This window comes from Nuphar pumila, chromosome 10 (genome assembly GCF_984573655.1).
Source record: "Nuphar pumila chromosome 10, dmNupPumi1.hap1.1, whole genome shotgun sequence".
NCBI lineage: Eukaryota > Viridiplantae > Streptophyta > Magnoliopsida > Nymphaeales > Nymphaeaceae > Nuphar > Nuphar pumila.
In genome coordinates this window covers 96,879,475-96,893,584 of record NC_143258.1, presented here as the reverse complement: position 1 = coordinate 96,893,584, position 14,110 = coordinate 96,879,475, and the positions used below count along the sequence as shown (strand labels likewise).

Sequence of the window (14,110 nt, the reverse complement as noted above, 5' to 3'; positions counted from 1 at the left end):
CAGCATGGGCTTCCACTAAACCTTAGCTAGTTAATCATCTCAAACTCTCTATGACTAGAAACTCTCTATGACTAGATCATCGATCGATTTATATTATATTTGGGATTTCTTACCTGTGCTTATATTAGGAAGTCTGCAGTTATGGTTGGACTTGTGTCAAGACCATTAAAGGTGAACTAGACCCATATCAAAGGCCCATTGTGCCAGACTGTTTTTCGATAGCCAAGTTGGGGTTAGGCAGACCCCACCAGTTACACAACATATCATTGGGTTTTGAACTTGCAACGTTCCAACACACGGTTACGTGCATTAACGGTTCCTACCAAACAAGCGGAGCCCCCATTGTCCCATTGTGCCAAATTTCACATAAATATTATAATTTTGTTTGTTACTATAGAAGCATGCAATGAGGCTTAAGTCTTATTTAGGCTATGTTTGAAAGCTGGCAGTTCAAGAGAGTTTATGCATTTTGTAAAAAATTGTTGTTAGATATTTTATATGGACCTACAAATGTGATTGATCACCCATTATAATTAGTCTAAGCTGAAGGCTCCTCATATAAAGTAATCTTATACTGTTGGATCATATGACATCTTACAAAGGATGATTATAATAATGTGTAGATACTTTATGTGCCTTTATATGTCAATTTTTGATTTTATAATGGGTTGAATTGAAAAGAAGATTATAGGATGGTTACAATTAAGTTATGGTTATCAAAGCCTGATCTCTTTTGCCTCCTCATCAAGAAAGAAAATTGTCACACTCTCATTAAGTTTAGAGAAGAAGAAAATATCATCTATAAAGGTTTTAAAAGATCTAACCCATCAAGATCTATTGGTGCACCAATGAATTTGGATACGCATATGCATTATATTTTATTTGTTTATTTTTTATCTTTTCAATGATTTAACGGGATCAAGAAATATGATTTTCCTAATCAGGAATCCAACAATGGTATGTTACGAACCGTCTTGGATCCAACCCTGAGAAGCTGTTTTGGATCAAAATTTGAGCAAGAGACCCAATTTGACAAATACATGATGATGCATTTTTCTAATTAGATTTTTATTTTCAATCTTTTATTTTTTTAGTACTCTTAAAGAAGCTATAAATAAGTGTTATTATTCTTTATTAATTATGAATAAAATTAATAAAATATTATTCTTTTATTCTTTTATTCTTTTTCTTGAACTCTAGCTTTAGAGGGAACACCTTTTCTCACTATTTTTTTCATGTTTTCCTCAACAACAACTCACTAAGAGGAATCAATATTTTTCGTCTGCCCTGCTGCTAAACCTATCTGACTCAGAAATTAGCTAAATTGAGAACAGATTTATCTCTTTTTTGGCTTTTTCTTGCGCCAAAACCTTAATGAAGCCAAATTTGTAGAACCGTCTTTCGTGAACGTTTGGGTTCTAACAGTTGCCAAACAATGAATTTGTTAAAAAAATGGTAGTCAATCTTATCATGTGTTGAATTTTTTGGAGTGGTCAATCATTTTCTAAAGACTTTGTTTAATGTCATTAATCCTTTAACCATGATGTCAGATATAAACACTCACCTTCCTTCTTTCTACATTGTTGCAATTGAACTAAATTAATCTTGGGTTAATCTTTTATCCGTTTTCCTTTTCAAATCTAAAATAAACAATCACTTATTTGTCTTGATTATTTTTTAAATTATTCTTTTATTTATGATAACAAATTTTTTACCAATCTACTGATGCACGGTTTATCCTTTATAATGATAAAAGTTTTAAACTCAAGCTCTACCTGTAGTGGTCTCTCCTTCTTATTTCCTTTAAATCAGACAGTTCAATCTTGCTTGCAATCATAATGAGTTGGCTTAGGCTTGGCACTTAAGCTCCTTCAAACAAAAAATGAGCCAAGCTTCGACAAGACAAGCATGGCTAGTTGGCTTCTTTACTAGACCTGAACACCAGCAGCACGCTAAAAGTGTGCAATCACATTGCACCAGATCTCAATTCAGCCAAGGTTTGCAATAACATGATCAGGGCAGGTGCAGCGTCACATTGCATTGCCGCTGCACCTGATGACCGGCCTCCATCTGTTGTTGTTGGGCACCATGACTGACAGGGTGTACAACTGCAGATGGAGGGTGATCAGGCGCAGCTGCACATTGCATTTGTGCAATGTGATTGCACCTGATCCCAATTCGAATCATAAGGGTACTGCAGTAATTTTCATGTCATTTTTACTTAGAATAGCTACCGTCTCTTGCTCTGAACCATAACCGAATTAAAATAACAAGCCCATCTCTCTCTCTCTCTCTTTCTCTCATGGTGGACGATGCGACGAGGATTTCATGTCTTTGCTGAAAGGTGCGTCCTTTTCTTGAAACCCTTTTCTTCTTTAGCTTTTAATTTCTTCTTCTTAATTTTTGTGGGATTGGAAACAATGACAGAATGGATCTAACTTAGACAAATTTATTGGGTTTTACGTTCACCTCCAGTTTTTCTTCTTGTTTTCGGATCATGTACGTTCGTTCGAATAATTTCATGTTTTCTCCAAAAGGAAGCATAATTGGTTTTCAATTTTAATCATGATCTTGGAGATTTAAACCATGGATTTTGCAAAATTTTTACGTATTTGTTTTCATCGATTATATTAATTTTTTGATCGGCTTTATGTCTATTCAAGAAAAAGAAGAAGATAAGTTTCATGTTTGCATAATGATGATGGTATTAATGATTTACCGAAATTGCTCAATCTGACTGATATATATATATATAAATCTATAAAATACAAAACTTTTTAGATGAAACATGACAGTGGACTTGTGATATTTTCTATGAAATTCTAACTCATCTATTGATTTACTAGAAATCAACACTTGGATCATGCATTTTGGATGAAAAAAAGGGTATTTGGAGTCTAAAAAATTTATAAAAATTGTAGCATATTGATTTTTGAAACCTTATGAAAACCTATCCATGCATCCGAATCAAATGTTTCAAGAAGTGATTCCTATAAAAACAAGTATATAGATCACATCTGTATGGTCAGAATTTAGAAAAATAATAAAAATTCATGAAAATCTAATAATATGTTTTATTTAAAAAGTTTTGCATTTTATAGGTTTTTATTTCTCATATACATGGTGCTTCTACCGTGGTACCGTTGCACACTTGATTTGTATAGATCAAACCTTGAACCACAATTTAACGTTTGAATGATGTTTACCATGTCCTATTTACTATTTTTATATGTTAAAGTTGACTTAAATATGATGTTTTATATCATTTCTATAGTACCCTAATTTTCATGAATAGTGAGCTGTTGATTTTTTCACCATCTAAAAAAATGAATCTGATGGTACATTAAACATGATAAAACATTTTACAAATTAAATAAACCATACTAAACACATTAGAGCGGTTAGATTGGTCATTTGATGGCTAGATTCATACAAATAAGAGTATATACCATCATAAAATATCATGGTACATAACCACCAACACACACACACACACACATATATATATATATATACATATATATATATATATATATATATATATATATATATATATATATATATATATATATATAGAGAGAGAGAGAGAGAGAGAGAGAGAGAGAGAGAGAGAGAGAGTAGCCCCCTTTTTTCATTCTGCCCCATTAGGCCCCACAGTTTGAAGTATTTTATGACAGATCTGAACCGTTAAATGTGTTTAACATGCATGATTTAGTGAGAATCAACTCTTGGATTATATTTTTTTGACAAAAAAATGTATTTTTATGAGCCAAAAAAATTGATGCTTTTATAGCCATTGATTTTGGATCACCGGAAAACCCTGTATACAGGTCAGATTTCGGTGATCCAAAAGCTGGTTCCCACTAAGCACAACCTATGGATCACATCTATGGTGTTAGATGTGAGAGAAAACACAGAAAACTATGATTTTTGAAAAAGCCTAACAAAAGAGAAAGGGCAACACCTCTCTCTCTCTCTCTCTCTCTATATATATATATATATATATAATTAAGTGTAGACGTGGCTAAATATGAACCTATGCAATTATATATCTTTATGCTCAAAACTTAAGTAGATCCAAAGTTTTTTTAACTTTTTATTTTTTCGGGAGGAGGCTTAGACACAAAGTTGCCACAACCGAAAGTGGGTTTGAGAGGTGACACGTGAAGCAAAGTAAGGCTGAGAAGCAACTGTTAGATATAGGTTGAAATGCTTACGAAGCATTAATGCAAAACATATGGGAAGCCATACAGGACACGCAAGTGAAATGAAGTAAAAATGGACATGAAAATGAAAAAGAAGCAAGGTAGAAAGTGACTAGAGCCTTTTTATGGCCAATAATAAAAACATAACAATATTAAAAAAGAAACTGAGGAGCGAATAAGAAGCAAGGTAGGAGTGTAATAACAAGCAGTAAAACCCACTAGAAAATTGGTGATCGGCCTATAATTGCAGTCAATTTGTGGCAGAGGGTTCCGTAGGTTGCATTACCTTAATTGGTTCGTCCAAGATATATATTTTCTTGATGGGAATCAACGTAGGTGTGGAAAAGCTAGAGGCTTAGAAGAAATGAAAAACTTAAAGAGAGTCCATATAGCATGAATAATGCCCATGAGCTGCCGGTTCGGTGTGTGTGTGGTGACGCATTTTTTTTTACTTTTTACCTTATTTTCTTGATGGGGTAAGCAATCTCCATTGCTTGTATTCTAAATAAAACAACCACACATTGTCTTAAGTCGGTGTTAAAAAAATAAGCGAAAAAGTCCTGTGAAAACCATACTCCATTCAATGTCAATCTAAAAACAATAGAAATCACGTGAAAGCGTATGCCATTATTCCTCATTCTATAGAGGTAGTTACTTATAATAATATGCCTGGATCCAAGCTTTATCCCATTTCAATATATATATATATATATATATATATATATATATATATATATATATATATATATATATATATATATATATATATATATATATATATATATATATATATATATATATATATATATATATATATATATATAATATGGTAACTAAAATTATGGGCATCTTCAACACTTTTTTTGCAAATCCAACCATGTGGATGTGCTTGGCATTGTGAATTTGCTAGGAATCAATCATTGCATTGTGTATTTTCGATAAAAAATGGAAATTTTGAATGAATGAATATTTATGAAGATTATGAGCCATTGATTTTAAAGCCTTAAAATAATCTCATTTATACATCAGAATCAGATGATTCAAGAGCGGGTTCTTATAAAACCAAGCATGTAGATCACATCTGTATGGTTAGATTCAAGAAAAAAGAACAACAAAACCATAAAAATCACAGTTCACACATTAGTTCTCATATTTTCAGTTCTCATATATTTTATTGATTCTCTCTCCCTATATATATATATATATATATATATATATATATATATATATATATTACTTGTTTTTTTTTCATGAGGTTGTCTGCAAAGTGGTCTACAACCTTGAACACCAAGGCATAGGTTGTTGGGGCAAAACCTCAGCAACAATAATGACATCTTCAGTAAGCAATGCTACATATCAAATCCGCACCATCTATAGACTGATGTATAAAAGGTCGCCTGATTTAGTGTGTTCATATGAGAGAGAGAGAGAGAGAGAGAGAGAGAGAGAGAGAGAGAGAGAGAGAGTTTTCCTATATATGCCATTGATATTGCATTAAAGAAGTGCTGGATTTGTCTCTAACGTGTTGGCGTCTTAAATTGGTGAGCCTACCTGTTCCAATCTCTTCTCCTGTTTTATATAAATATGTGGTTTTGGATTAAATGATATTGAAAATCACCAAATCACCATTGATGATGATTTTCAGTTGTTTTGCACCGGATGCCAAATCCCCCAAAATTCTGTTGAGTGGTGGATATTGGTGGTTTTCAGTATCACCTCATGATCTTCTCACCGAGCCGCATAACTGATGGTGGTATGGTCTTGATTTACAGATCTAATCTAATCATCAATAACAAGATATAAACCTTGGAGAATCCTCAGCATGACTTATTGACTATTTTTATGCATGTATTAAAGTTGGTTCCGACTTTATGTTTTGAGCCCTTTTCAGCCATTATCATCTTCATGTAATGTTAGCTGTTGATTTCTTAGTTACTATGAGTTTAACGACACAGTAGAGATGATTGAACTTAATAACATGGTATACAAATCATGCTAAATACGTGGTTAGATCTAGCATGTGCTGAAACATAAACACACAGATTTTATGATTTTTTTAGAAGAAACTAAAGTAAAGATCCGTGCAATTTACCATCAATAATAACTTTTTTTTGCAGGCAAGAATTATAATAAACAGAAACAAGTCTCCTGCGATTGCAATCTTTTCATGTTTTAATCTTAAAGCATAGACATACTGCGAAAAAAGTCATCATGGATGGGAGCATCAAGACCACTGAGAACCATCAAATCGCCCGCCTAAGAGAGATTGTGCAACGACAGCAACCTAATACAGCCAGCAAGCGAGTCACAGATGACACAGTAGGCTCTGCAATACCGCCAACTATCAGCCACCGGCTACGGCAGGTGTCGTTACCAACATGTGATTCAGATGAGGAGGGGTGCTCGAGCCCGGACCCACCCCATGACGTGCCAAAGGGGTACTTAGCGGTGTACGTTGTCCCTGAGCTTAGGAGGTTCGTGATCCCAACCAGTTATTTGAGCCTGCCTGTCTTCAGAGTGCTGCTGGAGAAGGCAGAGGAGGAGTTTGGTTTTGATCACAAGGGTGCGCTCACCATACCGTGCGAGATTGAGACATTCAAGTATCTTCTTCAGTGGATGGAGAGTAGCCAGAAGGAGCCAAGGGAGAGAGGTAAGAAATACTTACCCCTGATCAACCTTTCAGTAGAAGCATTAGGATTGTACATTCCAGAGTATTAACAAGTATTTACAAGTACCCACTTATAGGTAAGGCCCACACAACCCGAACCAAACCCTATAGGGTTCGGGTATGGTGATAAATAAGAAGACCCGATTAAGACCTGGGTCCGGATCCAAAGGTCAGTTTAATACATGGACCCGGGTTTTAGATTGTGAAATTTTATATCAGACCCGGTCCCGACCCGACCCGAGTTCCGGTTAAGACCAGCAAATTTTCAACGTAAAAACGATAAGAAAATATGGTTTTACCATATATGGTCCGGGTTTGGTTCATGTAGTTCTTATCAGGTCCGGGTATGATTTTTCTTATATTGGACCCGATTAAACCCGGGTCCGGACCCGATACCATACCTGAAAATCTGGTCCAAGTCTGGTTTCACCTGGGTCTGAACAAAACCCTACCCGTTGACACCCCTACTTGTAGGGCTGGATTCAAATGTATACTTGATACTTGTTTAGGCAATTACCTGTCGTTTGATCCTCTAATCTTCTCATACTTTTGTTTAGACAATATAACTTGAACTTGAAGTGACTTGTATTGTTTTTTATTGCCATTTATGCAGAAGCCACAACCCCTGATGCCCCACCAATTGCATCCACAGCTGACGCAGAGAGCCTTGATCAAGGAGTTGTAGAGCTTAAATAGGGTCCACAAGAACAACATTTGAGTCTGCTCCTGTGCATTGCGTTCCTGTTAATTGATTCTTTTCTGAAAGAACTGTTAATTAATCACGGTTTGGATTTCGAGAGAGAGAGAGAGAGAGAGAGAGAGAGAGAGAGAGAGAGAGACGCCTGTGTCCATTTCAAAGTAAAAGAAATATCAGCCATATATTGAAAATATTATGATTTTATCCCAGTATTTTAAATTTTAAATAGCTGATAGAGAAAAAATATCCTGGAATATTGGATTTATCATGATATTAATATTTTTTTTATAAATGTTTACATTGCTTTTGTTATATACTTTATATTTTTTATTTTAAAAGTTTTACACATGAAAATACTTTGCCAAGACTTTCCTGAGAAAAAACAATTTTTTAATTGATCATAAGATTTTCCCTCAAAGGGAAAGTTCGATCTAATAGTGAGATTTGTGACGTTGGCCCATGCTCACCTAGTTCCAATTGCCTGTTTCAGTATCACATCCATCTTATTTTATTTATGCGCATGTGGGTATTGCGGCATTCTTGTAATTAAGACCCACCTTTTTTGTGCACGTAGGAATGTAAACGGGTCAGATTTGGGTTGGTTCCTGTTGGATCTAAACTAATCGATTCAGACTGGAATGCATAACGCTTACACCGTACCTAATAGATCTTACATATAACGGACGCCCTTCTTTGTAAGCAAACCCTGACCCTATAGGACCTGCTCCGGGTCGAGATAGGGTCGTACCCGATCCGTTGACAACCCTACTGGAGGTGTGATTAGTTGGCCCAAACACTGAATCTGCTCCGATGTAACTGGGTTTGCATCGTGTCGGATTTTCAGTCGGGCTTGGATTTAAATTTGGACTTGAATGTGAGCATGACACAACTGTATCCAAGCTGGTTTAGTATTTGGATATGGTTTTGCTTACTGAATCCAATAAAACCAACTCGGATTCGGTCAGATATCGAACCTGAATGTTTACATCTACGCCGGCGGAGCTTTAAAGATCGGAAGGATGATCGATCGTCTTCCGATGGGAAATTTTTTCGATTGGTTCTATAAATATGAACACTTGTACTCATATTGTATTTTTTTTAATAATAGAATCATTGAGTTCTTTTTTGGGACTCTTGGTTTCTAGAGTAGGATTGGCTCTAATCTAGGTTTCTTAGAGCTAAAGATTGGCTCTAAATCTCAAGGCAGGTTTGCTTTGGCCACAAGTGGGGATGAACAATGACAGCTGAGAAAGAAGATGTGAGCTGTTATTGTTAGTTACAAGGTCAATCTTGTGACCAATTTTTACAAGCTTCAATGCAAAAACAGTCACAATTGGCAATCAAATATCACAGGCTGTACTTTTCTAATGTTTTGGTAAGTGTTGTTATTGTGATTTACAATCACAGTGTCTTAAGAAAATCCAAGAATCAAAGGGCATTGCAAGATATCGTAAGTTTTAAAGATTTCCAACTCTTTACACCTGATCATCCAATGAAACTCCCTATCCATACCCGATCTACTCCATCCTTCTTTTGATCCACATTTTCCCACCATTTCTTAGATTAAAGACCCATAAAAAGAGTGCCGCGCGCTAGTATCATGGTATCATTCTATTTGTGAGTTTTTGATGATTGAAATTGAGAGAGAGAGAGAGAGAGAGAGAGAGAGAGAGAGAGAGAGAGAGAGAGAGAGATGAAAAATGAACGAGAGAAATTGAGAGAGGGAAGGAATTTCACTTATTTCTCAGGGAACTAATAATTCCCTGGCTTAGCTAGCAATTCCTTGTTGGGTCTTTGGAGATCGGAGACAAGAGGATGGATCAGGGTGGAGCACGTTGTGATGCTAGTGATCTTCAAGAGATAGGACTAGCAATAGCCTCTGCCGGTAAGGAGTCTCTCTCGTTCGTTTCTCTCTAGCTCTCTGTTGTATCTGTGTCTTTTTCAAGAGAACGAGAGCGCGGATTCGTTTCCCATTATTGGTGAAACGCCCCCTGATCCTCTGAATCCAAATGATCATGCATGTGTCAGCTATGAATTTGATTTAATTACCAAATTCATTATATAGACAGTTTCCAAGTATGCGCATGAAAGGTGGGCCGACCTCTCATTCACACATTAAAGATCGAGGACAACTTGAGATGGTCCCCCTCTCAACGGTCCTCGATCCCATCATTAAGGAAGATTTAATCCTAACCTTAATTGAGGAAGATTTCCTTTATGGCCATAGATCCTCACATTCCTAACTAGAACCTTCCTACTCTGAGAAATCTAGAGAAGCCAAGAAACTTAAAAGAGTTCTATTGATTTTGCCAAAAGATATAATGAGTACAAGTGACATTTGAATATATCATGGTTTCTTGGGACTTTACCAAGCTTTGAAATAAAGTCACAAATATTTGTGATATGAGTTTGAGCTACAACATCACTCTTTAATTTCATTCAGTTAACTTTAAATGTGCAAGTACTGCCATAGTCCATCTAGATCAGCTAATGGCTGACCCAACTTAGCCCAGCTATGCTGGTGGCTTGCACAATGGGACTAGCAGAAGCAAGATCAACATTCACGGCTACACATACTTTTTCAATTCCAAAACAAAGTGAAACCTTAAGAGCAGTGATATAGGAGCAGATCAATGCAACCTAAAAAATCAAACAAGCATTTGTTTTTTGACTGTTAACGTGGACACACAACTAGAGGGTGCTTTGGCAAAATAACAAAAAAATGCGTAGGAGTTTTAGAAACAACTAAAAATCTTAACATCTTGCAGTATAGTAGTGGTACAATCGGATCAGATACAGGCAGGATCATGCTTAATCCCAACCAAAATTGTATGAAATGAATATGAATCTAGAATCTAGAATTCTTTACATCTTGCAATATCCAATGAAAATTCCAGGATGGAAAATAAACAGTTTATGGTAAAAAGTTAGCAAATGGACTAGTTTTGATCCGAATTTAAATGAAAATCCAATATAAAGTACTAATTCAAGTCTGATTGAAAGAATAATCCGATTAAGCAATCAAAACATTGCTCGAATACATATTCAGAGATGTCCTTCCAATGTGGAAGCATGTTTTTACCATTGTGGGGGTCGCCCACCTGGCCGGCAGGGTGGTTATGAGGGTGCTGAGATGAAGACACCAGATCAAACCCTGCTGGCGCATGGTGTGTCCATAGCTTTTAGAGGTGGGCCACGTAAGGCAGGCTGGTCGTGGGGCCCCACCCGGAGTTTTCCTCGTTTCGGCTAGTGTTCCTTGTCATAAAAAAAAATGTGGAAGCATGTTTTTCAAGCAAAATAGCAAAGGCAGAAAAAAATTTCGACTGGTACTCGGGAACCAAAAAAACAAAAAGAAACTAAAGGCTATGGTCTACATCTCATTCAAGATCTATCATGACTCACATGTATAAGCATCGAATTTCATAAACCAACAAACTGGGGAAAACATCAATTTTCTTGAGCTTGGCTAGGCACTTAATTGCATCTCAAGATGCCCAAAATAACCCCCTACATGTTTTTCGTCTTTTTGTTTTAAACCTCAGTATGCTGAACACACATATGATTATAATTAGAACATTTTCATCAAACTTACAAGACATATAGAGTATCATTTGTCTTGACGAGGAAAAATCAAAATACAACTATAATATTGCAATTGCTTGATTCACTTTGGTGCTATTACAGCAGTGGTGGAGGGCGCAACCATTGATTTGCCCGTATGAATGTGGTGGTGCTCAAGAAGGGTTGTGCCTGATGATCATTCAGTATCCTTCCATAACTTGCACGCCCTGATGTACTGGCACCTGGTCCACTGCACTTGTATTCACCATAATACAAGCCCCTGCAACGCACATGCATACTTACATGAATCTTTTAAGCCAAAATTATGGTGCATTAATTCCGGATACGATTAACCAATTCCTTGCTTCAAATTACAGGCACACTTAGTATAATAATAAAAAATTTCCGTAGACTTTTAGAAGACAGAAATATAGATTTCCTATACTAAAGGCCACCACAAACACTTTGGTTGTAAGTTTGTAGCCAGCATTTCAAGCAGGGTGATTAAAATTGTGTACATAAGACTTTTCATAAGTTTTGTGTTTAGCAGCATGTTATGTATATTGGACTTTTCATATGTTTAAACACAGATGCAGACGACAATGGATTTCTGCAACACAGATGCAGACGACAGCGGATTTCTGTCATACTGTAAAGACACCAAGATCCATATCAGAAGATATGGACTCCATTTGTTGGCCCAAAGCCTGAGATTCCGATTGTAGCCCAACCGTGTTCAACACACGTCAGTTCAAGTGACAGGGTTGCCTGACTGACAGTAGGCTTGGGGAAAAGGTGCTGACCCTTCTCTCAGTTTCGACTCTCACCGGGTGTGAGGGTGCCATTCACTGGTAGGCTCTGAAAGAGCTTGGGGGTGTCGCTGACCCTACTTGGAGATTACCCACTTCGGCGGGGAACTTGGTCATCAAAACACAAGCCAGGTCAAGTGGGTTTGACATGATAAAACACTTCATGAGGAGGGAATCAAGTATGTTATTTCTATACATAAACAACGAGGAACCCTTGCTGAGAACTGGGTCACTTAATGGGCCCACCCGTGCAAGGTAATTCCTGGGTGGGGTCACCAACACCTAAGCCCTTAAGGAGCTTATCAGTTAAAGGCACCCACATACTTGATGGGGCTCGAACCTGGGATGGAGTCTGCACTACTACTTTTTTTTTGAAGGGTTCAGCGCTACTATTGCTACACATAACATAAATCGGTTGGGATTCACATCTACTTGGCAGCATGTAGAGAGAGAGAGAGAGAGAGAGAGAGAGAGAGAGAGAGAGAGAGAGAGAGATTTCTTCTTACTGATGATCAGTGAAGCCATGGTCATCCCAGCCTTGTGGGCAGACCACAGAGTCCAAAAAGGAGTAGGAGAAGACAACCCTGGAGTGGTCGCGCCATGCTCGGCTCAGATGTGCGCTCCCACTCCCCGTCACTTTGCAACGCACGAAAGAGAAGCCGCCCATGTCTCTCCCACTCGTCCTCCCCTGTGCAGCTATTGCTGTTACCCCCTCATCATCCGACACCGAGTTTAGCACACAACCCTGAAAGAAAGGTGAGAAATTAACTACTGTTATTGTGAAACAAGGTGAGCGATTAATTTCCTATGTAAGCTTGGTTCCATTCTGCAAACTCAATTATACCTCATAAAAGGACCTGGCATCCCCAAAAATGAAATCAACGGTGCCTTGGATGAAGCAATCCTTGAAGTAGTGGTGGCCTACATCATCACAGAGGGTGTCCTGAAAGCCCAGAAACCGGCAGTTGTAGAAGGCTGCCTTGTCACCAGATATACGCATTGCCACTGCTTGTGCTCCTTCTACACCTAGCCGTGGTCTTGGTGCCGTATTCTATACCCCCCAAAACAAACAAACTCATCAGTTTAAAAAAGATACATCAGATACCAAACCCATTGACAGCCCTATCTGCCATCCTGCATACCTCAAAAATGATGTTAACAGCCATGAAGTAGTGCGATTCAACGGCAACAGTGGCACTGTATACCGTCCCGTACACCGCTGCTGTTCCATTGAAGCTGATCCGTGGCATCGCATTCGGATCGCCGTAGAACGTGATGAACGGCTTGGAGCGATCGATCGTCAATTTCTCCGTATAGACGCCAGGCTTTATATGGATGATGATTCTCCGGGAATTCTTCGGGGGAATGCTGTTTACAGCATCGGTCACCGTTCGAAAGTCCCCGGTCCCATCCTGACTGACTGTTATTACCCTCCTTTTCGCCTCCGCGTTAATAATCCTGCTATCAAGCATGGTATCGGTGCCGCCTTGCGCATTTTGAGCTGAAGATTCATAGAATTGAATGTTCCGATTGATCCAGCCTTCGAAAGATGAATTGTTTCCAGCAGTCGCCGAGCTTCCAACAATAAAGATGAAACAGAGAACACGCAGGAACTTGGAGAATTCCGGTGTGGAAGCTGTTCGCTGGCGCTTTTCGGCCATTATAATGCTGGAAATTCTACCTAGATCAATAGTGGTAATGACAAGGGACTAAGGTGGCAGCTGTGGTTGTTTGTGCTTCTGATGATATTGGTGCTGGTGTGAGGGTTTGCATGGGGAAGGTGGGGTCAATATATAGAGATGGTAGCTGTGAAACAAACACGGGGAAAAAGAGAGGAGGTAAATGAGTTGGTTTTACCTGTTGCACCAAATGACTAATTTGCATTTACAGTTAATTGGTTGGTCAGTTTGCCTCTAAATGTGAATAACTGCAGCAAACGTTTATAAAAGTTGCAGCAGTGTGTCCCATAGTTACAAAAAGGAAAAATATTTACGACAGTTAAAAAAAAGTTCTTTGGTGTTTTGATCTTAACGTAAACATTTCTCTTGTTTGTAATTAAGGCCATAAATGGATTAGATTTGTTCTGACCTCCGGATCCAACAAATTAATTTTTTTCTAGACTTAACACATTATTTTTTGATAAGAATCATGAAATTTTCATTTGGGAGAA

The 14,110-nt window shown here is 37.6% G+C and overlaps 2 protein-coding genes across 2 annotated transcripts; one reads left to right on the top strand and one right to left on the bottom strand.

The window, feature by feature from the left end:
• Window positions 1-6,416: 6,416 nt before the first annotated feature.
• Window positions 6,417-7,569, top strand: LOC149827494 (uncharacterized). Its single transcript, XM_090018523.1, has 2 exons — window positions 6,417-6,855; window positions 7,487-7,569. The coding sequence occupies exons 1-2, from the start codon at window positions 6,417-6,419 to the stop codon at window positions 7,567-7,569; spliced, it is 522 nt and encodes a 173-aa protein (XP_089874649.1).
• Window positions 7,570-10,057: 2,488 nt separating this feature from the next.
• On the bottom strand, window positions 10,058-13,601 carry LOC149827493 (putative pectinesterase 63). The gene is made up of 5 exons (XM_090018522.1): window positions 13,083-13,601; window positions 12,785-12,991; window positions 12,447-12,685; window positions 11,285-11,411; window positions 10,058-10,210 (listed from the first exon to the last, which is right to left on the bottom strand). Exons 1-5 carry the CDS (start codon window positions 13,599-13,601, stop codon window positions 10,058-10,060), a joined length of 1,245 nt encoding a protein of 414 aa, XP_089874648.1.
• Between the last annotated feature and the right edge of the window lie 509 nt (window positions 13,602-14,110).

Bases quoted from the DNA above. Each gene is read 5' to 3' on its own strand.
- LOC149827494 (XM_090018523.1), top strand. From the start codon at position 6,417: ATGGATGGGAGCATCAAGACCACTGAGAACCATCAAATCGCCCGCCTA. The intron at 6,856-7,486 runs GTAAGAAATACT...CCATTTATGCAG, and splicing joins GAAGGAGCCAAGGGAGAGAG to AAGCCACAACCCCTGATGCC.
- LOC149827493 (XM_090018522.1), bottom strand. From the start codon at position 13,601: ATGGCCGAAAAGCGCCAGCGAACAGCTTCCACACCGGAATTCTCCAAG. The intron at 12,992-13,082 runs GTATGCAGGATG...TGGGGGGTATAG, and splicing joins CTGTTAACATCATTTTTGAG to AATACGGCACCAAGACCACG. The intron at 11,412-12,446 runs GTAAGAAGAAAT...TGTGCGTTGCAG, and splicing joins CATGGCTTCACTGATCATCA to GGGCTTGTATTATGGTGAAT.